The following is a 27,888-nucleotide window of genomic DNA, read 5'->3' on the forward strand; positions in this document are numbered from 1 at the left end:
CGGTTGGTCATGTTGTGCTGACATCTCAGAGCCTGGAGTCTGCTTCCGATTCTGGGTCTCCCTCTCTCTGGCCCTCCCCCGTTCACGCTCTGTCTCACTCTCTCAAAAATAAATAAACATTAAAAAAACTTTTTTTTTAAAGTTCATGCGATCGTGTAGCAGCAGGGCTTCAGGGATTATGGAAAATCACAACACACATCTGGCACTAGGCTTCACCCTTAATGGCCTGCCAGCACCAGTGAATGTGGTTGTTCCCTGGGGTCTGCTGGGACCAGGTGGCTACACAGTCTCTACCAAGTGTCTTTCCAGCAGTGGAACCGCTTCTCCCTGCGTGGCCTGAGAACTTCCCAGACCCCACTCTGCTCCTGGGGATTTACCCTTCCCACCAGAGCACTGCCAGGTATTGAGCTGTGGAGTTCTAGCCTCTGTGCTCCCCATTTATAGAGTCTTAATGGAATTTAAACCCTCTCCTTTGTCCTTTCTCCCTTTTTAGTTCATTCCCTGCGGCTGTTTCCACTTTTCCACTTTCTCTCCAGCTGTTTTTGGGGGGAGTGCTTTTCCCAAACTCTCCCCCGTCTGTGTCCTCTCTCCACAAGCAAAAACAAGTCCCTGCCCTTTGCAGCTTCTCTCTTCCCCAGTTCACCACTCTGCGTCATGTACCTGCTGAGTTGTGTGGTTTGGGTTGTGCAGATTGTTGTGTTAATCCTCAAATCAGTTTTCTAGGTGTGCAGGATGGTTTAGTGTTAATCTGGCTGTATTTCATGGACAAGAGACGCAAAAAAAACTTCCATGCTGTTCCGCCATATTGGCTCCTCCCCCAATTCTTTTATTTTCTAATTAAACTCCAATGTCATATCAACAGGTTATCAAGATTTGTCATCAATTTATGAATCAAAATTAAGGTATCCAAAGAGAGCTCAATTAAGTTTTTTAACTATAATATTGGCAGCCTTTCCATCATACCAAATTTGAACTAGACAAATACATATACAGCTCTCAAAAATCTGACACTGGCTTTGACCCATTTTCCTTAGTTATAGCTCAACCAATTGTTTTTACAGTATTTCCAATGTTTCAGTTATTTTCCTTATTTGGCTATTGTGCCCAAATGAAAACATCTTAGTGGAGTCAGACACAATTATAGAAATACTGCAAGACAGGGCCATAGACACATTTTTATGAGTTTCAAAAGAGATTGATTGGAAACTATACTGCAATCACCAATCCTTTGTGCTAATGAACCTGTGCCACATAGTCATAATACAGTATTGGGCTACTATTGTTGGTATGTGTCAATGCTTCCATCATAAAACCTTGCTGATTTCATGGTTTCTTGAACTAGCTATAAAGCTTGTTTTGGTTCTGATAAACAGAAGATTATTTTAAAAAGAAAGGCAGATGAAAAGGTATATATTTGTAGATATGTGGTGTTGTGTGTCTATGTGTATATATAATATAAATTTATATATATTTACATTTCATATATAACTATATATTTTATAAATCTATGTTTATATATTTATTAGTATTTATATATTAGTAAAATATATACTTACATATATGATGAAAGTAAATAAAGTTTAATTGATATAGAGAGTAAAGTATTTATTGTGTGGTACATACTAATAAAAAGTTGGCATACTACTAAATCACTCTGAAGATCACTTCTGTTAAACACACTGGAAAAATATAGTCTGAGTTCTTAGGAGCTGTGGGCCAGCAACAATCTATTTCAGACCTTAGGTGCCTCATCTATAAATGAATAAAAGTAGCCATTCAAAAAGCTCTCCACTTACAATTCATATCTGGAAGGAAATAATAGTATCTTTTTTTTTTTTAATTTTTTTTTTCAAACGTTTTTTATTTATTTTTGGGACAGAGAGAGACAGAGCATGAACGGGGGAGGGGCAGAGAGAGAGGGAGACACAGAATCGGAAACAGGCTCCAGGCTCTGAGCCATCAGCCCAGAGCCCGACGCGGGGCTCGAACTCACGGACCGCGAGATCGTGACCTGGCTGAAGTCGGACGCTTAACCGACTGCGCCACCCAGGCGCCCCAAAATAATAGTATCTTAAAGTTAGACACACATGCATACACAGAGACACACAAAGTTAAAAATTTAAATGAATTAATGATTTATCTTTCTTATTCAAGCTGCGCATGTGGTTTCTGATATAATAAAATCAGAATAAAAACATTTTAACTCCAATTTTCTACCCGACTTAATTTTCAGTGTTTAACAGAGATAGTAAAGAAAGAAAATTCAGGAATTGTTTAACTTAGAAATACTTTTTTTTTTTTTAATGTTTATTTTTTGAGAGAGAGAGAAAGAGAGGGAGCACGAGCGGGGGAGGGGTAGAGAGAGATGGAAACAAAGAATCCGAAGCAGGCTCCTGGCTCTCATTTGTCAGCACAGAGCCGATGGGGGGCCATGAGATCATGACCTGAGCTGAAGTCAGAGGCTTAACCAACTGGGCTACCCAGGCGCCCCAGAAATACTTAATAAAAATTATGCTAGATTATTTACTTATTTATTTATTACACTAGATTATTTTTAAGTTGCTCTTTGGAAAACTACAAATGCAAAGTCAATGCTTTCATGTGGAAAACTTAAAGATCAAGTAAGTGAATCTCAGATTCGGGGGGAAAATACCCCTATAAGAATCATGGAGGAAAAATATAAGGTGGCTCTACTAAAAATGGACTTAGGGAGGAGTATGCTATGTACTCTTTTATACAGACAGTTGAGTGGTCAACAGAAGTCTTGAGGGCAAAAATGTTTTGGGAAATACAAAAAATACAGGTGAGATAAAAACCAACTAATGATGTATTCTAAATATCATTTATATTTTATATTCCATAGTTCATGTAATTAACAAAATACACTGACATGAAAAAGTCTGCTGAATAAAAGCACATTTCCTGCATCTACATTAAGTTTTACCATAGATTTGAAGTCTTTTGCATGTATCTCAGCTCTGATAAAAGTTGGTTATTTTAAAAAGTTACATTGGGGTGCCTGGGTGGTTTTGTCCGTTAAGCGTCTGACTCTTGATTTCGGTTCAGGTCACCATCTCACAGTTTGAGTCCCACATCAGGCTCCCCGCTAACATCAGGGAGCACATCTGGGATTCTTTGTCTCCCTCCCTCTCTGCCCCTCCCCCACTCATGCTTGCTCTCTTTCTCTCTCTCTCAAAAACAAACTTGAAAAAAGTTACACTAAAGTGTACATAAAATTTAAATAACCTATTTCTATACTGAACATCTCAGTGGGTCTTTACTTTTGACCTTCAATGATAATGTATGCTAACTTCCAGTATTGCAGGAAAAGTAAAAATGCTTTTATTGTTTTACTTATTATCTTGATCATTAACCAAAGTACTCAAAATATTTCATTCAGTAATTTGTGGAAATGATATTTCTAAAAAATAAAGTCTATTAATTTTAAAAACACATTTCCAGCAGAGACAATGTTCGCTAACTACTCAAGAGATGAATGAAAGCGGCAAAAAGTGGCCCTAGTTTCTATGCATTGTCCATTTCTCCTTCTGCCTTCTAGATACCATCTGCCTTCCTAGATACAGCACATAGGCATAGAACAATGTATCTGATTCCTAAAGAAAAAAAAAAAGAAATGAAAAGAAAAAAAGAGGTATTTCTGCAAACAGTCACTAAATGTAGGTTCATTTCATATGCCAAAAGGAAGGCCTCAGAAATAATATCTTAAAAAAAGAAAATCAAATTTTAGAGATAAAATGAAATCTTTTAGATTTAAAGTGAAACCATCTCGAGGGCTTCTATACTCTCAAAGTGACTACATTTCTCTTACTCTTCTGCTGCTTAACAGAGAGAAGCAGCAGAAGCACAGCAAGAAAGGAAATGAGGTAAGGTAAACCAGAGCCTACCCTGTGGAGTTTATTTCCTTCAGTTTATCAGATGCTAAGGAAACTAAGCACTAACATAAGTGCTGAGGATAACTCTCCATTTTATGCAGAGTAAAAGCTAATCTACATTACTACTCCATCTGACCTGTGTGTTCCTGCTTCAGATATCCATCCACCTGGCTGACTTCCTTACCCCTTTACATCTCAGTTCAAATGCTACCTTCTCCATGAAGGTACCCTAACTGTTCCATTTAAAATTTCAACCTACTCCCTACCTCCCGTACTGCTGATTTCTTTACCCCAATTTATTTTTTTTTCCCTTAGCACTTACCACAATGGAATAATTATGTAATTTGTTTATGACCTAGGTTTTTTGTCAGCTGAGGCCTTTAGCTACAATGTTAAATCAATAAGGGCATGGATTTTTTAGTATTCAATTTATTGATACATTTCAAATGCCTACAGCTGTGCCTGGCACTCAGTCATTAACTGTCAGTCTAATGGATAAACTCGCTTTCCTGAACACCTGATACAATCTGGACACTGTCCAGAAGAATACACAGAGTTAGGGAAATGTCTACAAAAGCGATCACCTATAACACAGTGAAGGCATATTGTACAAAGTTCGATACTTAGAGCATGGTGAATTCTATATCAGAATTAAAATAAGTACACTGACTACATTTTCAAAAATCTTGCCAGTGAGGGGAAAGCACATTGCCAAAGTATTTAAGTCCTGGAGTCCTCACTGACTGTATATTTATTAACAGAGTAAGTGCAGTTTCCAGTACATAGGAAAGCAATAGCTTCAACACAAATAAAAACACTCACTATATAAACTTATATTATTGGTCCACATTTAAAGATTTACTCAGTATTTGAATTTCTACTCACTCTTCAAGGCAACTTCTTCATTTGTATGTCATATGTATTCATATTATTGGTCCACAGTTAAAGATTTACTCAGTATTTGAATTTCTACTCACTCTTCAAGGCAACTTCTTCCCTAATTTTCCAAAGTTTACAAATACAGCATTAATTGAAAGCAACATGAAATAACAAATCTTGAAACAGAAAGCTTCACGAAGTCTATAAAAGTGATGTAAAATCACACAAAAAATTTCTAACTGAGGTAATGAGATAGACCAATAAGGATTAAAACATGAAAGGTCATTATGAATAGAATATTAATCAAAGATTAATAAATCTTTAGAAAATTTGAGTAAGTCCTCAAATTTTACAAAAATAACACTTTTACTAATCCTACTAAAAGAGACAAATGTGAAATGAAGGATGGCATAATGTGCTATTATAATTTTGTCAGAAAAACCTTGCTAAAAATCATTATTTGATGAATTATCAATTCTGTTAATTAGCTTACACTTGAAATTATATAGTGAATTGTGCTGAAGATTTTAGGTTTCATTTTCAACATAAAAAACTAATCAAACTTTTTCCTCTGTGGTACCCACACACAACACCACCACTACCACCATCACAGTAGCTCTTTTTCTATTAACATTTCATTCTTCAAACAGGTCACTTCAAATGGTCTCTTTGAGTGTGTTTTGTCCTCTGTAAGTGTGAAAAGCAAATACAGAGAAATATGAAAAACACATGGAGAGAAGGAGAGAAAATAATTTTCTAAGCAAAGCCCTAGAGGGAAGACTGGATCAATGTCTGTTTAATAAGTTATGCTTTTAGGAACTCATTGATAATAATACCCTAATATTAGCGGACTTTAACACCCTACTTACATCAATGGACAGATCATCTAGGTAGAAAATCAACAAGGAAATGATGATTCTGAATGACCCACTGGACCAGATGGACTTAACAGATATATTCAGAACATTCCACCCTAAAAAAAATAGAATACACATTCCTTTTGAGTGCACATGGAACATTTTCCAGAATAGATCACATACTAGGTCACAAATAAGGCCTCAACAAGTACAAAAAGACTGAAATCATACCATGCATATTTTCTGACCACAACACTATGAAACTTGCAGTCAACCACAAGAAAAAATTTGGAAAGACCACAAATATATGGAAGTTAAACAACATGTTACTAAAGAATAAATGAATTAACAAGGAAATTAACAAAGAAATTTAAAAAAATATACGGAAACAAATGAAAATGAAAACAAGATGGTCCAAAACCCTTGGGATGCAGCAAAAGTGGTCATCAGAGGGAAGTATATAGCAATACAGGCTGAACTCAAGAAGCAAGAAAAATCTCAAACACCCTAAAGGAGGTGGAAGAAGAAAAACAAACAAAACCTAAAGGCAGCAGAAGAGGGGAAATAAAAAAGATTAAAGCATAAATAAGCGATATAGAAACAAAAAAATAGAACAGATCAATGAAACCAGCAGCTGGTTCTTTGAAAAAATTATTAAAATTGATAAACCCCTAGAGACACTTATCAAAAAGAGAAGAGAAAGGACCCAAATAAATAAAATCACAAATGAGAGAGGAGAAATAACAACTACCACCACAGAAATACAACAATTATAGGAGAATGTTATGAAAAATTACATGCCACTAAATCAGACAATCTGGAAGAAATGAATAAACTCTTAGAAATATATACACCATCAAAACTAAAACAGGAAGAAATAGAAAATTGGAACAAATGGATAACCAGCAAAGAAACTGAATCAGTAATCAAAAATCTCCCAAAAACCAAAAGTCCAGGGCCACATGGTTTCACAGAGGAATTCTACCAAACGTTTAAAAAAGAGTTAATACTTATTTTTCTCAAACTATTCAAAAAAACAGAAGTGGAAAAAGACTTCCAAACTCATCTCTATGAGGCCAGCATTACCCTGATTCCAAAAACCAAAGACTCCACTAAAAAAGAGAACTACAGGCCAATATTCCATATAAACATGGATGCAAAAATTCTCAACAAATTAGCAAATTTAATCCAACAGTACATTAAAAAAATCATTCACCACGATCAAATGGAATTTATTCCTGGGTTGCAAGGGTGGTTCGCTATTTGCAAAGCAATCAACGTGATACACCACCTTAATAAAAGAAAGGGTAAGAACCATATGATCCTCTCAATAGATGCAGAAAAAGCTCTTGACAAAGTATAACTTCCATTCATGATAAAAATCCTCAACAAAGTAGGGATAGTTGGAACATACTTCAACATATACAAAAAACCCACAATGAGTATCATGCTCAATGGGGAAAAACGGAGAGCATTTCCTCTATAGTCAGGAACAAGATAGAGATGTTCACTCTCACTAGTGTTCTTGAACATAGTACTTGAAGTCCTAGCTTCAACAATCAGACAACAAAAAGAAATAAAAGGCATCCGAATCAGCAAGGAAGAAGCCAAACTTTCACTATTTGCAGGCAACATAATACTGTATGTAGAAAACCTTGAAAGACCCCACCAAAAATTGCTGGAACTGATACATGAATTGAACAACTTCACAGGATACAAAAATCAACATACAGAAATCTGTTGCATTTCCATACACCAATAACGAAGCAGCAGAAAGAGAAATCAAGGAATCGATCCCATTTGCAAATGCACTATAAACAATAAGATACCTAGGAATAAACCTGACCAAAGAGGTAAATTATCTATACACTGAAGACTATAAAACACTGATGAAAAAAACTGAAGATGACACAAAGAAGTGGGAAAACATTGCGTGCTCATGGATATGAAGAACAAATACTATTAAAATGTCTATACTACCCAAAGCCATCTACATATTTAATGTAATTCCTACCAAAACACTACCAGCATTTTTTTTTTTTTTTTTTTTTTTGCAGAGCTACAAGAAACAATCCTAAAATTTGTATGGAACTACAAAAGACCCCAAATAGCCAAAGCAATATTGAAAAAGAAAAGCAAATCTGGAGGCATCACAATTCTGGAACTCAAGAAGTATCACAAAGTTGTAGTAATCAAGACAGTGTGGCACTGGTACAGAAACAGACACATAGATCAATGGAACAGAGTAGAAAACCCAGAAATGCACCCACAACTATATGGTCAACTAAACTTAGAAAAAGCAGGAAAGAATATCCAATGGAAAAGAGACAGTTTCTTCAACAAATGCTATTGGCAAAACTGGACAGCAACATGCAAAAGAATTAAACTGGACCATTTTCTTGTACCACATACAAAAATAAATTCAAAATGGATGAAAGACCTAAATGTGAGACAGGAAACCATCAAAATCCTAGAGGAGAACACAGGCAGCAGCCTCCCTGACATCGGCCATATCAACTTCTTTACTACATACATCACTGGAGGCTAAGAGAAACAAAAGCAAACGTGAACTACTGGGATTTCATCAAGATAAAATGCTTCTGCACAGCAAAGGAAACAATCAACAAAACTAAAAGCCAACCTTCAGAATGGGAGAAGACATTTGCAAATGACATATCTGGTAAAGGGTTAGTACCCAAAATATACAAAGAATAAAACTTAACATCCAAATCCAAAATAATCCATTGAAAAAATGGGAAGAAGACACGAATATACATTTTGCAAAGAAGACATCCAGATGGCTAACAGACACATGAAAAAATGCTCAATATCACTCACCATCAGGGATATACAAATCAAAACTACAGTGAGATATCACCTCACACCTGTCAGAATCGCTAAAATTAACACAGCAAACAAAAGGTATTGGTCAAGAGGCAGAGAAAGGGTAACACTCTTGCACTGTTGGTGGGTATGCAAACTGGTGTAGCTACTCTGGAAAACAGTATGGAGGCTCCTTAAAAAGTTAAAAATAAAAGTACCCTATAATCCAGCAATTTCACTACTAGATATTTACCCAAAGCATACAAAAATACTGATTTGAAGGGATACATGCACCCAATGTTTACAGAAGCGTTATCAATAATAGCCAAACTGTGAAAAGATCCCAAATGTCCATTTACTGATGGATAAAGAAGATGTGATACACACACACACACACACACACACACACCAAAATATTACTCAGCCATAAACACAATGAAATCTAGCCATTTGCAACAATGTGGATGGAAAGACAGTATTATGCTAAGTAAACTAAGGCAGTCAGAGAAAGACAAATACCATGATTTCACTCATGTGGAATTTAAGAAACAAAACAGATGAACATAGGGGGGAAAAGAGGCAATGCAGAAAACAGACGATTAACTACAGAGAAGAAACTAAGGGTTGCTGGAAGTGAGGTGGGTGGAGGGACAGGTTAAATGTGTGAGGGGTATTAAGGAGGGCACTGGTGATGAAAAGTGGGTGTTGTGTGTAAGTGGTAAATCGCTAGATTCCACACGTGAAACTAATGTAACACTGTATGTTAACTAACTAGAATTTAAATAAAAACTTGAAAAAAAAGAGTTATGCTTTTAATAAACAAAGCATAGAAAATAAACTTTACATGATAAAAGCTGAGGGAAATGCTTCTTTAGAATCTCTAGCAAACAGTGCAGTTTGTCACTTGGACCACAAGATGGAGACACCAGTTACCTCGAAAGCAATAGATAAAAGGAAAGAAATTGCTTCTTCAGTGTTAAAATCACAAAACTAATTAAAAAAAATATATGAAATCTAAAGCCATTTTTTTTTGGAAATTTATTCTAACAATGATATAGTGAAGTGTGCTTGTGATTCTGAAGATAATTCTCTATCCAACTCCATTCAACTGTCATTTCCAAAAGCAAGCGTGTCAACTCAATTTTGTAATTTTTGTGGAATAACTAACACTTAGAAACTCTTAAAATAGCAGCTGAAATGAATTGCTGAACTGAGTAGTACTCTGAAAAGGGAGAGGGCTAAGTAAGAAAAGTAACAGTTTCATCTGATTTACATTGATACAGAGAAACTGGGTTTTGCACGAGTATTTTAATACAAATGGAGTTCATCACTAAATAACCTTGATAAATCAACAAAAGATACATTATTTTATTTTTTATAATTCTTCCACAAGTACAGTGAATCGTGACAAGTGCTAGGAATGGTGCCTAATTCACAGTATTTAATACTAATTATCACTACTGCCATTACTACTCTTAGCGTAAAGCAATTATAAAATCCTCAAAGCTTCTTTTCTCTTACATAACTAAGCCTCACTTAGAAACAGATATAATGTAGCCTAGTCACTCATTCATTATTTGTTTCCATTTCAGCTAAAAAAAAAAAAAAAAAAAATTCCCTATTTCCCTGCTAGGGAAAAGCAGAATTCAAGATTAAGGATGCTTAAGTTCATTTTAAAGCCAGTATAAAATAATGACAGGTAGGACTGTGAATACATTTCAACCTCCTGTTTTTCTCTTAGATGAAAGTATTACACAGATGTGGTTCTGCTGGTATGAGATGGGAATGCACTCAAGGACTACAGGGAAAATGTTGGTATTCTCTGTTCACCAAAATACAATTAAGTGTACATGCATGCATACATATGCAAAAGTAGGGAATTCAGTAAGCAACTGAAATAATCTCAGAGGAAAACACAATTAACTAGTGAAATATTAAAATGAAGATCAGAAAATTAAAAGTTCAACCTTCAGACGACCCTGAGAAAACCTATATAAAAGTTCATAATTATTACCTTATATTCAACAAAATATTTTATTTTTTAAAGTACATGTATTTATTTTGAGAGAGAGCAGGTGTGAGCACAAGTAGGGGAGGGGCAGAGAGAGACTCCCAAGCAGGTTCCACACTGACAGCACAGAGCCTGAAGTGGGGCCTCATCCCACAAAGAGTGAGATCATGACCTGAGCAGAAATCAAAAGGCAGGTGCTTACGTGAATGAGCCACCCAGGCACCCCTCAACAAAGTATCTTAAAGTAAGTTCAACTTCTTCTAGATATCCCTAAACAGAAAGTTTGTTTTAGTTAGTATCGTAAAACATTTGAGGATAGCTTCCAATTTGATGATGTCCATGGTAATGATTACATTGTGATCTCTAACAACTCAAGATACAATGCTGCTTACTGTTCTATGGGGCGCCTGCACGGCTCAGTCAGTTAAGGGACCAACTCTTGATTTTGGCTTAGGTCATGGGTTTGAGCCCCATGCTGGGCTCTGCACTGACAGCGGGAGTCTGCTTGGGATTCTCTCTCTACCTCTCTCTCTGTCCCTCCCCAACTCGTACTGTTTCTGTCTTTCTCGAAACAAATAAACTTAAAAATTTTTTAAATAAAAAAGAATATTGCTTGCTGTTCTAAAAATTATATGTATTTTTTTAAGTCTTCATGAATTCTTCAAAATATAATTGCCCCTTATTGTTCATTAATGACTAGGTAAAATCCATTGTGTTATTTTAAAACCCTGGTATTAAGAGACAGAAGTTTATAAAGCAGTAGTGCAGGGTTTATTTAGAAGAAAAAGTATAAATACAATTATTTTAGAGAAAAGATTCTTCCTTCTTCCTTCAAAGCAGCTCACAGAAAAATACTGAAAAAACGGGCAACCTACAATTATTTTAAACAATGCTGCCACCTGCTGGAAAAATCTGAAATTTCTTCATTTCCCAAATGTTAGACTAAATACCACATTAAAGAGCTGTATCATAGTCTTCCAATTACCTAGTGAAACAAGACACATCTTATTCAATAATTCTGACCATCTGATTTGTCTGATTCTAAATAACTACATCTTAATCAAGTACTAATTCATTATAGTTTTTAGTATATCTATAATTTTTTTAATGTTTATTTTTTGAGAGAGACAGAGTGTGAGCAGAGAAAGACAGAGAGAGAGAGTGAGAGAGAAAAAGAGAGAGAATCCAAAACAGGTTCCAGGATCAGAGCTGTAAGCACAGAGCCTGTAGTTTTTAGTATATTTAAGTGCTAAATACAAACAGGTTGAGGCAACATTATCAAAAACAACACAACTCCGTAATTATATGAAACAGTAGATGATGCAGGTTTTGAAGTTTCAGATGATGGTACCTTCATCCTTAAAGAAAAAAAATAAGACTGGGTATCTTAACAGAAGTTTGAGTCTAGCAATAAAACTAAATTTGGAAGGTCCCTGACTAAGCTAAGTCCAAAGCGGAAGCATGCTAGAAAAGTTATGGAAAAGATACTCTTATTTATAATGAGACCATTTTAGTTCCTGAAGAATATTTGGCCATTTACCATAAATAAAAAATACATATACCTTAATCACCTGATTTAAGATTTTGTAAAGCAACTTCTTTATTTCCTGTAGCTTTTAAAATCTTGCTTTGTTTTTATTTTTATAATTTGGGTCCATAAATACCTCAATTCATTGAACAGCTGTTTTGTGAGTAACTACTCTGTATCATGTAGCTTATTTAAGTACTCAGAAATCAAACAATCACCTTATGTTTAAGATGAGGATAAAAATCCCTAGTTATATGAGTGTTGCATAGATGAGAAATACAGTTGGCACATGATGAATGATAATTATCATTAATGTGAGCATTACTAAAACGATTGGAAGCTATGGTAAGTTGAGAACAAAATGGAAGGAAAAAATGTTTCTAATTTGTATTACAAATTAAAAATGTAAACTTCAGTTTAAAATAGCCTGGGTGCTATTGGGGTGCCTGGCTGTCTCAGTCAGTGGAGCATGCGAGTTTTGACCTTGGGGTTTTAGGCTCGAGCCCCACACAGGGTGTAGAAATTACTTAAAAATCTTTAAAAAAAATAATAAAATAGCCATTGATTTATGTTTATTTCATTTATTTTTCAAAATATAAGGTGGGGGGGTGAATGAAGCTACACTGGAAAATAGCTAAAGGTACCATCAAAAGACCACAAACGGAGGCAAATAGATATGAAATACATAAAACAGGTATGTTTCTCATAAAACAGTGTTGAATAAGTATTTGCCACATGAGAAATTAATGAATGGTACAGGGTGAATTGGAAGGCAAACTTAGGAATGCTGACTGGCTTATGAATTAGCAGACATACAAGCCTCACTGGAAGCATCTCTATAGATTTTCCCAAAAATTAGTTGTGAAAGAACCCCAAGGTTAGAGTAGTAGAGTTGAAAGCACAGGGCAAAAAAAATTGGTTTAAAAAAAAAAAAAAAAGGTAGTAGCTGACTTGAGATCAAAGGTGATAAAAAAATCTGACCTGATATTGACATTCTCAAGATTCCAACTTGCAGGGGCTAAAAGTAAAGCATTCTGAGTAATCAGTATAGTTCTCCCAGAAAAATCTGACCAGAGCCCTATGGGAAAACATAAGCATATGGTATTCACACAGGTATCACTTGGTACAATCACTTTCAAGTAAAATGAAGGCTATGCTGCATAAGTCATCTAAGGAGGGTGGTCAGAAATAAGAAAACATAAACAACAGAAAGCAAAAAAAATAAGATGACTGAAGTAGTACTAAATACACCACTTACTACAACAAATATAAATGGGTTAATGCCATCATTAAAAATTTTTTTTAAATTTTTTTATACATTTGCTCCCCCAAAATCAGGGATCTGTGTGTAAAAAGGGGGGGCGGTTATCAACATAAAAAGACAACCTACAAATTACAAAAGACTTAAAAACATATTAGCAATAATAATGTAAAGATTTTGTTTGGAGCTACATTTATACAAACTGTAAAAATAAGTAAACAAATCAATAAATTAACATGACCAGGGAAAACCAGAGAAATGTGACAAAAAGTATATTTAATGATGTTAAGAAATTGTTGATTTTTATATGAGATAATGGTTTACTGTCATATTTAAAAAGAGGAGTCTTGTGTTTAAGAGACATATACTAAGATGCTTACAGATAAATTAACATCATGTTTAGTGTTTGCTTCAAAATAAGAGGAAAGATGAGTTGAGGAAAGGGAGAAAATAAAATTTAGCTACGAGTTGGTAACTGTTGCAAATGAGTGATGGGTACATGGAAGTTTGTTTTATCCTTTTCTCTATATGTCTGGAATATTTCATAATTCGACAGTTAAAAATAAACTAAAAGATAAATAAAACAGAAATGATTTTCAGGCTAGAAAATCCAACTACTGTAATATTCTTTTTAAAAAAGGAAACACATATAAATAATATAAAGTACTCTATTTTATTTTATTTTAAGCTTCTTTATTTTGAGAGAGAGCATGCATAAAGAAATGGCGGAGAGAGAAGGAGAGAGAGGATCCCAAGCAGGGTCCATGCTGTCAGCACAGAGCTCGGTGCGGGGCGTGATCCAATGAACTGTGAGATTATGACCTGAGCTGAAACCTAGAGTCGATCTTAACCAACCAAGCCACCTAGGCCCCCTAAAATATCCTTCAATTTTAATTACAATTCAATTTTAGATTGATGAACCTCAATTCAAAATTACTACTTCTAAGGTTTGGTGTATACTTCCTCTGATTTGGCTTCTCAAAAGTGTTTGAGAAGTCCAAATTTAAAAGACTTTTTTTTAACCAGAAAGCTTGACATATAAAATTCAGTGGATAAAGAACATGTGGCACATACACACACACACACACACACACACACACACACACACACACACACACACACACAATGGAATTATTACTCAGCCATCAAAAAGAATGAAATCTTGTCATGTGCAAGCATGTAGATGGAACTAGAAAGTATTATGCTGAGCAAAATAGGTCAATCTGAGAAAGAAAAATACCATATGATTTAACTCATATGTGTAATTTAAGAAGCAAAACAGATGAACATAGGGGAAGGGGGAGAAGAGGGAAGAGGTAAACAAACCACAAGAGACTCCTAAAGATCAAACTGAGGTTGATGGAGAGAGGTAGGTGAGAGATGAGCTAGATGAGTGATGTGTATTAAAGAGGGCACGTGGTATGATGAGCACTGGATGTTGTACGTAAGTGATTAATCACTGAAATCTACTCCTTAAACCAATATTGTACTGTATGCTAACTATCTAAAATTAAAAAAAAAAGAAATATAAATTTCAGGAAATGTTGGGGTGCCTGGGTGGCTCGGTTGAGTACCCGACTCTTAATTTCAGCTTAGGTCATGATCCCAGGGTTGTGGGATCCAGCCCTGTGTCCAGCTCTATGCTGAGCGTGAAGCCAGCTTAAGATTCTCTCTCTTTCCCTCTGCCCCTCTCCCCTGAGCTCTCTCTCTCTCACTCTAAAATTTAAAAAATTCAGGAAATGTTATTATAAATTCTATACTTAGCACACTGATAATATGTGTGAGTCTAAGTGTATCCATATAAATTAGAAAGTATATAAAATATAATTTGGCAGTAAAATGCTTTCATGAAAATCTTAGCACAAACTTTTCTTTGCTCACAAGTTTCATAAATGTTCAAATAATGCTTCATTAAAAGACTGAGAACAAAATGAAAAAAATCTTTTGGAATGTAAAATTTTCTAATAAAATTTTGAAGAGATTTATTTCATAATTATTTAAATATGACAATTTAAAATCACTGCTAGTAGCCTAGTATAACAATTCACTATGCAAAAAGCCCTAATGAGGGTTATACAGTTTTTAAAAATGTATCCCCAAAATAAATCTAGCTACCACGTCTGATGAAACATTTGTCCTGGATTCTAAAAGAAGACGTCAACGTTACCTACTGCCCATTGCTATCCCTGCCTTGGCCCCCAACCAATTCTGTTTTGGGAACATCAACTAAACTCAGTATTATGAACAGTAACAAACTAGATACAACTCTTAAATGGCTGTATTCAATCAAGTTTAATTCATTTTTTTCTGAATGCTGAAAAGTAAATAACTATTATCTGATTCAACTCCCTGGTAAAAATCATGCAAACTTTCAGGTTTGATTTCTAATAATATAAGTATCTATGCTTCTTACAAAATTATCGATCTACAGATTAGATTATAAACAAATGTCACTTTCAGGATAGACTTAAAGGTCATGAACGTCAGCCAGGTAGTTTGGATCTATTCCTCCTGGACTGAGAAACCACTAAAATGATAGCATTTCTAAATACGTGTCTCTTAATCTGATCTTGTTATTACTCTCTCCCTGCTTGAATAAACATCCCTACAGTTTTAATGATCACCTATATAAAAGTGGCTTCCAAATCTGTATTTTAATCAGTAACATCTTTGGAGCTGCAGATCTGAATATAAAATTGCCTGATTATACAGTTGTCCTATTATAACAAACAAACTCCATTTACTCTTTGACCACCCCCAATCCAAAGCCTACTTCTCTATTTGCATGTGTCCCTATTAGCCTCTATTTGCATGAATCAGTACACCACAATCCACCAGCTCTCCGGAATTAAAACAAAATCATCTTTGGCCTCTCATCTTTTCTTTCCCCTTCCACCAGTCTAAGTCATTGTCAAGTTTAAAAGTTTTGCTAAATCAAAACTTTTCTTTCCATTCACATCACTTCAGTCTCATAAGAGCTCTTTCCAGGATCAAGGTCAATCTAGAAATGCTCCCATCAAATAGTATTTCAGCTCCTCCCTCTCCCCTCTAGCTCACCTTCTACAGGGCTTTTGGAGTTATTTCTCCAGCAGCTCTTATCATGTCACAAGCTTTTCAATGGCTACCTACCAGCTACAGAATAAAGTGCAAACTTCAAACTTAGAGTATTCAAGGCGTTTTAGTATCTGACCCTGTCTATCCCCTCACTAGCTTTCTCTAGTTCTAATGTCCGTGGTATTTCCTACCCCTTCCAAGCCCAGACAAAGGATGCTCTTAAACCATACTTTCTGAAATTGTATTTATCATTCAAGGTGCTGATCAAATGTGTTCAGCTCCTTATCTCCCTAAATTCTCTCGGCTACAATTAAACACAAGGCACTCTCTTCCTTTTATAACATAGCTCAAATGGTCTGAAAGTTATTTCTTATAAAAAAGATAAACATGTCCCCTCTGACCTGAGTTCTAATTTAAATGTCTGCACAGATGAGCCTAATCTTTTTCTGTACAACAATCTTCCAAATATGTGAAGCTACTCCTAAATCTTCTCTTCACAGGATAAATCTCCTCAAGACTCACAGCTAATAGTCATACATATGATTTCTAGAAATTTTCATCATTTTCACTACCTCTGTCTGGACACTCTGGATCTCTCCTGAAGTGTGATATCCAGAGCCAAACACAATACTTCACAAATATTGTTTTTTGCAAATTATGCATGATATTCATCTTCCTCCCCAAATTTGGACATTCACAATGTCTATTAGCAAATTAACAACTCAAAAATAGTCTTTCAGTAATAAACTTGTCATTTTTAACCGGTTGCGGATTTTTAATAAATGTGCAAAAGATAAAAGGTGAAAATAATAAAACAAGGTTCAAAGAGGTTCTAATCAGAATTGAGTATACAAGAATTTACTTTAGGAAGAAACTCCTTTTGAAACACGAGATAAATGAAACTAGATGGATAAAAAAGCAGAGACACTATAAATAAAAAGGGTGCAACATCAAAGGAAATTTCTACACAAAGTTTATTTGGGGACTCTTTTGCTAAGTACTCCATCATAAAGCAAGCAAACTTTAAATAAAAATATGTTAATTAACATCTTTTAATTAAAAAATGCCAACTAATAATGCTATATTCACAATCTTCTTATCCTGAAATGCCAAAATGCGTTTTAAAAAGTTAAAATTTCAACAATAAATTCTAAACTTAAATTCAACTGACTGGACAATACTCAAGAGATCTATTTTAAATTGCATAACTATCTTCGCTCTCATTAAATAATATCCTATGTGGAAAATACAGTAGTTCTTTAATGACTGGCACCACACTAATTAACTGAACTAAAAGAAAAAAGTCATTTCCTCTGAAGAGTTCTTAAATACTCTTCAGTGATCATGTTAAATGCTCAACAATTTATTCAATTCAACGAAAACTCAAGGAGACCTCTAAAGTGCTGTCTTTTATACAAAGGAAATAAGAAAGTTCAATGATTCATTTTCTGAAAACTTGCTTTAAAACAAACTAAGGATCTTTCCCCTTGATTTACAGTGGAAGGCTTAGGAAATGTGTAATGATATTGGGAGAATGTAATGTGTATCTGTGCCACAGGCCTAAAATATCTAAGAACTGAATGACACAGATATATCATATAGCAGCATACAATGATTCTCCTACATCATCAATAAAATCCTAATTTTCTCACAACCAAGAGTACATGAATTTGAAATATCAAGCTGATATAAGTATAAATTTATAAGCACTTTGGAAAACAATCTGGTGTTATAAGATGGTTAAAGACCAACATATCCCTTGACTCACTAATTATGTTCTTAGAATACATGATTTTTTACATTTTAATCTTTCTTCAATGATACTATATTTTCACTGAAATGATACAATGAAGTTGATACAAAATTATAATAAAACCTTGGTTTGCAAGCATAATTCATTCCAGCAACATGCTTGTAACGCAAAGCACTTGCATACCAAAGCGAATTTCAAGAACCATTGGCGTTGTGAAAATGTGACATTCAGCATCATGTACTACTCATGTTGCAAGGCATCACTCATTTATCATGTTAAAATTTATTAGAAATTTTGCTTGTCTTGCAGAACACTTGCAGAACAAGTTAGTCCCAATCTAAGGTTTTACTGTATTTTTAATGGTCGCAAGATTTGAACAGATATTTCACTAAAGATCTGTGGATGCCAAATAAGCACATAAAAAGATTCTCAACATTATCAGTCATTAGGAAGATGAAAATCAAAACCACAAAGAGACACCACTATGCAACTAATAGAATGGATAAAATAAAAATAAGTAATAACAACAACAAAAACCTGACAATACCAGGTGCTACTGAGGATGTGTCACTAGAATTTTCTTAACATTGCTGGCAGGAATGTAAAATAGTATAGGCAATTTGGAAAAGTGAGGTAGTTTCTTATAAAGGTATATACACATGCACACAACTCAGCAATCTCACGCCTACGTATTTACACAAGAAAAATGGAAAATGATTCACATAAAATCCTGTATGTGAATGTTTATAGAAGCTTTCTTCACAATCACCAAAAACTAGAAACAACCCAAGTCCTTTGAGTAGTGAATGGATAAACTGTGGTACACCATCAACGAAATACTACTTAGCAATTAAAAGGAACAACTACAGACACATGGATGAATCTTAACTGTATTATACTGTGTGAAATAAGCTAGACTTGAAAGACTACATCCTATGTAATTTCATGTATATAACATTCTGGAAAAGGCAAAATTATAGGGACCTAAAACAGATCAGTGATTGCCAAGGGCTGGTTATGGGGTGAAGGAATGAACTTCTAAGGGGTAGAGGGAATTTGGGAAGTGACAGAACCATTCCATATCTTCATTGTGTGATAGCTACGGGACTCTATGAATTTATCAAAAAACATAAAACCACACACCAAAAAGGATGAGTGTTACTGTATGTAAATTATACTTTAAAAAAGTCAACTGATGTTCTGCATACTTCTTTAATGTTCCTGACAACTTATGGAAAAGAAAAATATTTCCTTCTGCTTGCAGTCCGTGAAGAAAGACCGTCAACATGCTACGTAGTTTCTTTGTGGACTTAAAAAAAAAAAGAAATAAAGACATATTCCCTGCTCTGAGAGTCTGGAAGCTCACTTGGGAAACAAGTCTAAGATGCTAAGTTACAGAAAAAGGCTAGGCAAAACAACTTTGAGTGATAAATCATGGAAAGCACTTTACATGTGCTCTAAGAGAAAGGAAGGAAGAAGTAATTCCCTTTGACTAGAGTTAAAAGAAATGAATGGAACACAATTTAGTAAAATTCTTAGTGTTTCTCAATGCAACCATTATTATCGTGTCTAACTTTCAGATGAGGAGAATGAGACTTGGGAGGACAAATACTTCGTCCGTGTTCCCTCAGCTATTAGGTGTCAGGGCTGAAATTCTAATCCAAGCCCATCCGACCCCAAAACCTGAGATCTTTCGCATTGCGATGATGGAACAACACTGAAGAGGTTATCACGGCTGCTACGTGACGGGATTTGAGCAGACAGGAACGTCCCCTAACTTTCCAAACTCCACTACTTCGTATGAATCTTAAGAAACACCACGGCTAGTGCAATGATCTTAAAGTGAGCTCTACGGGGTTTTGGAGTGCAAATTCGTGGGGAAGGTAACATGAAGCCTTGTGAGGATCTCTTCACGGTGCGCAGAGACCTACTTCTGATACGTTGGAATAAGGTGACGCACGTGGCCAGCGCCCGAGCGGCTGAAAAAGGTAAACACCAAGAGGAAAAAGCTGAGGCGCTCAAGATAACACCGCTTCAATTAGAGAACGCTGGCCTGATAGCAAGGAGAGCACAAGAGGAGGAAAAGCTACTTTCCTGCCCTCCCAAGGCCCTCTGGTAAAAGACCTCCGTGGACTTGTCCCTGTCTGCGTCGCCGAAAGACCAGGACCAGGGCCGGGGCGTCCTCCGCCTGTGGCCTCTCTGCGTGGGGAGGACAGCTGTGTATGCTGTGCGGTGCTCTCGCGGGTCGCACCTTACCAAGGCACTGCAACCCAGGGACGGCGGGCACACACTCGACTGGGCCGCGGCGCAAAGCTCAGAGTGAAGGGGTTGGCGAGGTGAACGAACTTGCGCTGTCCCCCTAGATGACATCACAACTGTCGCACACTGTGTTAGTTGACTAGACGCTCTCACTTTCCCCTTATTTACTGACCAAGCAGCCGCTGCGCTCGCTGTCATCTCACCTCTCCAGTTCCTGTATTCCGGAACATAGTAGTATTTGTTCCCGAACCGGTCTGTGCCGACTTGCTCCTTCGCTTCCTTTGACAGCGCTCTCCATAAGGCACGGAACAAATCCTGAGACCAACCCATGCAGTCAGTACGGCTTTCAGCGCGAATCTCAGACGGATCCGCCAGGACCCAAACACACGCGCTCTCTAGCCGCGGACCCTGCCCACCCACTTTAGCCTCACGCCCTTCTAGTAACGGCGCTCACCATTGGTCGGGTGTCATCTGGCTTGACCAATGGGAGACCCCACTGGTACAGCCTCCGCGCTCTGTCATGGCGGCGTCCGGTGTTCAAGCCGGTGTGAAGGGACAGGATGTTAGGGTTTTTGTCAGCGAGACAGACCGGTTTGGAAGACCCTCTTCGCCTCCGGAGAGCGGAGTCCACACGGAGGTAAAGAAAACCTTACTTTTTTTCTCAAACAGCCCATTCAAATCTGGACCAATGGCTATGTGAGTCTTGCCTCTCACTTTCCCGCTTCATTATCACTTTACCTCCACCATACTCGCCTTTAATCTCTTCTGCCTTGCGGCCGACGAAAATAAGATACCCTTTACATTCCTGTAGGCAGGTGGGTGCGCACTCGGGTTCTGGCGAAAATCCTTTCGTTTTACCTTACTCCTCCCTCACATTACGTTTCCTCTCCACTCGCCAAGGAATAACTACTCTCCAAAGATTCCTTCATTCAGTCAGTCGACATACTTAGTGAACTCCCACTTTTACCCAAGCATTATGCTAGGAGCCGAGTGTAGGCCAAGAACTGAACCAAGTTTAGCATGACTAGAGCAGACAAGGGGGGCGGTGACAGGAGATGAAGCTGGAAATGTAGTCCGGAGTTCAGTGAGGAAGAGCCTTGTGTGCTTGGTGAAGAGGTATCAAGAGGATAATAAGGTGACAACTGTTGGATTTTGTCTTCTGCCTGGAGAGTGGATTGAAGTTGAGAGCAAGCAGCAAAAGTCAAGTTAGGTAACTGTTCTAGTTGTCCAGGAGGGAGCAGGTGGAAGCCTGAGCCAGGGAAGTAGCGGCGGTTGGGTCAAAGACAGTGAGGATATATGAAAAATATTTAAGAAATAAAATCAACGAGCTATGGAAATTGTTTGGATATATAATAAATGGTGAAAAGAAAGGCGTCAACAGTGATTCCCAGATAGTTGCTTTGTATAGCAGGGTGAATGATGATGGTATTCATGTAGATAGGACTTTCCAAAGGGGGGAACAAGTTTTATTGTAACTTTGCCCATACTGATTTTTTCCACATTACTTTCTCTTTTTTTTTTAAATTTGTTTAAGTCTATTTATTTTGAGACAGAGACAGCATGAGTGGTGGAGGGAGAGAGAGAGAGAGAGAGAGAGAGAGAGAGAGAGAGAGAGAATCCCAAGCAGGCTCCACACTGTCAGCACAGAGCCTGATGTGGGGCTCAAACTCACAAAACCATGAGATCATGACCTGAGCTGAAACCAAGAGTCAGATGCTTAACGGGTTGAGCTACCCAGGCACCCCTCCCATATTACTTTTGAAGAACCTGTGACTTGGAGAGAGGAAGACAAACTTCATGATATATATTTGATGCCCAGAAGAAATTGAGAGATCTTTAATGTGAAATAGTATGTGAAGTGATGTGGGAATGAGATCACCTAGGCACTATTTGTAGAGTAAGGAAGGCAGTTCAGTAAGAAACAATCTGAGAAAAATCAACATTTTTTAAAAAAATTTTTAGATGTTTATTTATTTTTGAGAGAGGGAGAGACTGCAAGTAGGGAGGAGCAGAGAGAGAGAGGGAGACATAGACTCTGGAGCAGGCTCCAGACTCTGAGCTGTCTGCACAGAGACCAACGCAGGACTCAAACCGACAAACTGTGAGATCATGACCTGAGCTGAAGTCAGACGCTTAACTGACTGAGCCACCCAGGTGCCCCAAGAAAATCAGCATTTGAAGTTAGGCTGGGAAGCGTCTGGGTGGCTCAGTCAGTTAAGCGTCCGACTTCAGCTCAGGTCATGATCTCGACCTGATCATGGGGTTTGAGCCCCATGGCGAACTCTGTGCTGACAGCTAAGAGCCTGGAACCTGCTTCAGATTGTTTCCCCCTCTCTTTTTGCCCCTCCCCCACTCACACTCGCTCTCAAAAATAAATAAACATTAAAATAAATAAATAAAGTTAGGCGGAAGAAGACTTCAAAGAGGAGTTGAAGGAAAACCAGGGTGATGAAGTGTCATGTACACTAAAAGAAGACTGTTTAAAGAGGAAGCCGTGAAATGTGTCGTTTGCTGGCCCTAGCGCCCTTCTTTGCTCTCAGTGGTTCCCCATCCCATTATTCTCTCTATTCAATTTATTAATACTGAAATTGTATTATGTATTTATTTTTTTTATTAATTTATTGTTTTCTTAACCCTTATGAGAAAAAAGACATGAGAAAAGAGGCCTAGAAGAGTTTGTATTAAGCGGATGGTGTTATTCAAGAAATAGGAATTAGGAGGAATTAAAAGTATACATTATATCTAAACAGCAGGGTAGTCACGGATGGCCTTGAGAAGAGTATTTTCAGAAGAATTGTGGGAATAAAAATAAGATTTCAGTGAGTTGGAGAATGACAGAGGAAAGGAAGTGGGAACTGCCAACATTAATGACTTTTTAATTGTTGACTCTCTCTTTAAAGAGAAAAGCAGAGTATAGTTAGTTACTGAAAACTGATACATATGATTTTTTCTAATATCCCAAAAGAAGAACTCACCTGCTATATTAGTTATCAGTGGATGGGTAACAAAGTACCCCCAAAACTTAGCAGCTTAAAACAACAAAAGATTTACGGTAAAGCCCTGGTTTGTGAGCTTAATTCGTTCCGGAAACATGCTTGTAACCCAAATCACTTGCATATCAAAGTGAATTTCCCCATAGGAAATAACGGAAACTCAGATAATTTGTTCCACAACCCAAAAATATTCATATAAAAATGATAACGATATTGTATTATAATACGAAATAATAAAGAATACAAAATATAAAGAAAAATAAACAAATGAACCTGCACTTTGAAAACCTTTGTGGCTGGTGTGAGGGAGACGAGAGAGGAGGGTTATAGTGTAGGATGACTCTCACTATCACTAATGGAATTACTGCTGTCTATTGGCTCAATGTAATCTTTTTCTGCATGGGAACCATTGTATATGCTCATGTGGATGTTGACTACAGTACAGTATTAATAAACTTCTATCATATACTGTATTTAATGAAACTGGCAGTAAGGCAGTAGAGGAAAGGGTCTATATCTACAGGCAGCCAGATCTAGAAGGAAGTAAAGCATTCCTAGGCTTACTCTTGTATGGAAAAGCAAAGGACTATCCTGTCCTACCACAATTACAAACAGACAAAAATAATAGACTATTGTAATGCATGATAATAATCTTTTGCCTGTTTTCACGAAGCAATTTATGTGTTTTGTATTCTAAAATGTTGCATCAGCTTTATATTTAGTATTATGCTTTTAGAATGGGAAAATATGTTTCAAATACTGCATGTAATTTTAACTAAATAAGTAAACATTAAATCTTTTTTAAGCAAGATGATCTTTGATCAGTTTTAAACATGATTGATATTGCATCCACTGTTGTCCCCTTGTCCCCAACCCCAGTCAGTGCAGGGTAGGCAGCAATTCCTACTCAGCTCATTGATCCATTCTAATAAAAGCATATAGACATATCCAGAGGTTTTTATTTCAATAATTCCAAGAACCCAAGTTTTATTTCAGTGACTGTAAAAACTCAAAATTTACTTTTATCAAAATTTGTCAGTCTTCTCTGATAATTTAGCTTGTTTCCACCAAGTAGTTCTGCAATTCTTCCATTATGATCAGTAAAGTAAACATTGGAAAGTGAATGAACTTGCCTGTTGGACCTTTAATTTTTGTGAAAATAACTGTACTTTTTAAAAAAGAATCAGCATTATATTTTAATCTAGTAAGTTCAGAAGTCTTATTATATCAGTAAAAATTTAAATCATGTCAGCTACTGAGAGTCTAAAACAGTGTTTTTTTTCAGTCTTGTAATTTTAAATAGTCCTTGATCTGAAGAAGCAATTAAGTAAAGCTCTTTGTTAAAATTCCGTGACCTAATTATTCTGATTATGCCATTTTATTTTATTAAGATTTATTTTTTGAAGTTTATTTATTTTTAGAGAGAGAGTGTGCACACACACAAGCAGGGGAGAGGCAGAGAGAGAATCCCAAGCAGGCTCCATGCTGTCAGCACAGAGCCCAGTGCAGGGCTCAAACCTACCAACAGCGAGATAATGACCTGAGCCAAAATCAAGAGCTTAACTGAGCCACCCAGGCGACCCAAGATTTATTTTCTTTTTAGAGAGAGAGAGAGAGAGAGAGAGAGAGAGAGAGCGCTACCATGAACAGGGAAGAGGGGCAGAGGTAGAATCAGAAGCAGACTTCACTCTCAGTGTGGAGCTTGGTGTGGAACTCAATCCCACAACTCTGGGATGGTGACCTGAGGGAATCAAGAGTCAGGTACTCAACCAGCTGACTGAGCCACTCAGGTGCCCCTGCTTATGCCATTTTAATATGAGCTAATGAAATACAAATGCAGAAAGAGTTGCTATTCTTACAAAAACTACATAGACCACTTTTGAAATAATTCAAACAAATGGCTTAACATAAAATGCTGTTCAATAAGGTATATTGATTGAGAAAATGTTATAAAAGACTTGGGGAAAATACAAAACGATGGAACAGTTTTTCTCAACTTTGCCATAACACAGGAATCACCTAGGGTCTTTGGAAAAAGTATTTGTGCCAAAGTTCCAACCCTAAAGATTCTGATTTAATTGGTCCAGGCCACTGGGATTTCTTGAAAGCTCCCTAAGTGATTGTTAGGTTTAGCCAGGATTGACAACTATTGCTGGAGAAAGATTCCACATTCATTTGCTTTGCATATGTCCAAGATTCCATATTCATTTGCTTTGCATATGCCTTAAATGTTTATTCAACTAAAACAAACAGGGTAATAAAAACATCTTTTGCGTATTTCCCCAAACGGATACAAAAATACTGATTCGAAGGGGCATATGCACCCCAATGTTTATAGCAGCATTATCAACAATAGCCAAGCTATATAGAAAGAGCCCAAATGTCCATTGACTGATGAATGGATAAAGAAGATGTGATATATATAATGGAATATTAGCCATAAAAAGAATGAAGTCTTGCCATTTGCAACAACATGGATGGAGCTAGTGTTTTGTGCTAAGTGAAATAAGTGAGAGAACGACAAATACCATGTGATTTCACTCATTAGAATTTAAGAAACAAAACAGATGAACATAGGGGAAATGCAAAAAATAGAGAGGGAGGGAAACCATAAGAGACTCTTCACTATAGAGAATAAACTGAGGGTTGATGGAGGGAGATGGCGGGGAATGGGCTAAGTAGGTGATCGATTTTAAGGAAGGCACTTGTGATGAGCACTGTTATATGGAAGTGATAAATCACAGAATTCTACATCTGTAATCAATGTCACCATATATGTCAGCTAACTAGAATTTCAATAAAAACTTGAAATCATAAAATGAGTTAATAAAACATTTTAAGAAATCTCTGAAAATCATAGAATCATATAATTATGGGTATGGTTTATAAAGGAAAGATGATATGGCACTCTGTTCAGCACATTTAATTCTACTTCAGACAATTGGCATATAAATATTCAGGTAGTCCTTTCTTTGTGTAATGGTGCACATCTATAAAACTAATTGTGCTAACTGAACCTAGGAAAGGTAACTTTAATAATCGGTGGAGAAACTATTATTCTGTGGTATTTAAAATTTCTTTGTCAAACACTAACCTTTTATTGTCAGTCATAAATACATAAAAAATGAAAAAAACAGTAAACCTTTAGTACACGTTAATGTAAAACATTAGAAACAATTTGAACTACAGTTCTCTCTTTATATTAAAAAAACCAGGGGCAGTGCCTGGGTGGCTCAGTTGATTAAGCATCCAGCTTCGGCTCAGGTCATGATCTCGCAGTATGTGAGTTTGAGCCCCACATCTGGCTCAGAGCCTGGAACCTGCTTTGGATTCTGTCTCCCTCTCTACCCCTCTCCCACTCATGCTGTCTTGCATGTGCTCTTTCTCTCTCTCTCTCTCAAAAGTGAATAAACATTAAAAAAATTTTTTTTGTTTTAATTAAAAGAAACAGGGTGCCTGAGTGGCTCAGTAGGGTAAGTGTTCAATTCTTGATTTTGGCTCAGGTCATGATCTCACTGTTTGTGAATTCGAGTCCCATGTCAGGCTTTGGTGCTGACAGTGGGGAGTCTGCTTGGGATTCTCTCTTTCTGCCCCTCTCTCTGCCCCTCCCCTGCTCACCCTCTCTCTCTCTCTCTATTTTCATTGTATAACTTATAATACAAGTAGAGCATCTTCTCTATATCTTGCCTAATTATCATTCTTTCTAAGTCTGAATCAGATTTGAACATTTTATCCTTTGCATTTCAATGCCGTGAAATATCTCTGAGAGGTTTTTTGTTTTTTTTTTTTTAATGTGAGTGTTTTTGCCAGTGTTGTTTCCTCTAGAACATCCTTAGCCTTTTCATCACAACCACTTTTCATCATTTATTTGGGTAGGTTCACTCACCTGCATGGATTTCCTCAGTGTGCCTCTTTAGACTTTGTCAGGTGGCCATAGTGTCAATATTTCCACAGTCAGCTATTTCTTCTGTATTTCCATTTGCAGTCCATTTAAGTTTTACTTCCAGCATTATCACTTAGCGTTTCTTTGGTGCTCTTTCATTTTGTTGGCCAATTCTCTCTTATAATTACCCATTTTTCTAAAATTTCTTACAGGATTATCTCAGAAGCACAGACCTTTACAGTTTGTGTGTGAACTGAATAACAAATGCACAGTAACCAATCACTTACAGACTTTGAAAGAAGTCATGTAAATTGGTCACAAGCTATGATGTGCATGTTATTTTTGTAGTGATTTGTGGACTGAAAAGGTAGTATCCAACTTTGTGTTTTATGCTGTTAGTCACGGTTAACATACTGTAGTAAATGACTTTTGAGCCACATTGTTGGGGGTCTGGTATTTAACTAAATCCTGGTACCTGAAATTCTGTTTAGTTTGCAGATTGTACAAAATGAGGACTGCTTGTATATTTAAGTTAAGATAAATCATTTAAAGTAGGGCTTCTTTTTAAAGATTCCCCTCATTAAGTGATGTCTTTGCTTAACTAAACAACTGCATAGTCATATTTTATTTAAAGATGTCTACTCTAATTTGCCCCAAGGTCTTCCTTGTCAATGATTAAAGACAAAAGCATGAG

The 27,888-nt window shown here is 36.6% G+C and overlaps 2 protein-coding genes across 3 annotated transcripts in view; one reads left to right on the forward strand and one right to left on the reverse strand.

The window, feature by feature from the left end:
- The window catches only part of NDUFAF2 (NADH:ubiquinone oxidoreductase complex assembly factor 2), a 170,983-nt gene extending 150,257 nt beyond the window's left edge, over positions 1-20,726 (reverse strand). The window contains exon 1 of the mRNA XM_025924400.2: positions 20,522-20,726. Coding sequence (XP_025780185.1) covers positions 20,522-20,648 — 127 coding nt within the window. The 5' untranslated portion in view covers positions 20,649-20,726. The remainder of the gene's footprint in view (positions 1-20,521) is intronic.
- A 79-nt stretch (positions 20,727-20,805) lies between these two features.
- ERCC8 (ERCC excision repair 8, CSA ubiquitin ligase complex subunit) overlaps positions 20,806-27,888 on the forward strand; it is a 64,235-nt gene continuing 57,152 nt past the window's right edge. For both annotated transcript variants that reach the window (XM_025924389.2, XM_086700244.1), the window contains exon 1: positions 20,806-20,955. In XM_025924389.2, the coding sequence (XP_025780174.1) occupies positions 20,879-20,955 (77 nt within the window). In that variant the 5' untranslated portion in view covers positions 20,806-20,878. The remainder of the gene's footprint in view (positions 20,956-27,888) is intronic.

The sequence above is a fragment of the Puma concolor genome, chromosome A1 (genome assembly GCF_028749965.1).
Source record: "Puma concolor isolate L17-30 chromosome A1, mPumCon1.1.hap2, whole genome shotgun sequence".
Taxonomy (NCBI): domain Eukaryota; kingdom Metazoa; phylum Chordata; class Mammalia; order Carnivora; family Felidae; genus Puma; species Puma concolor.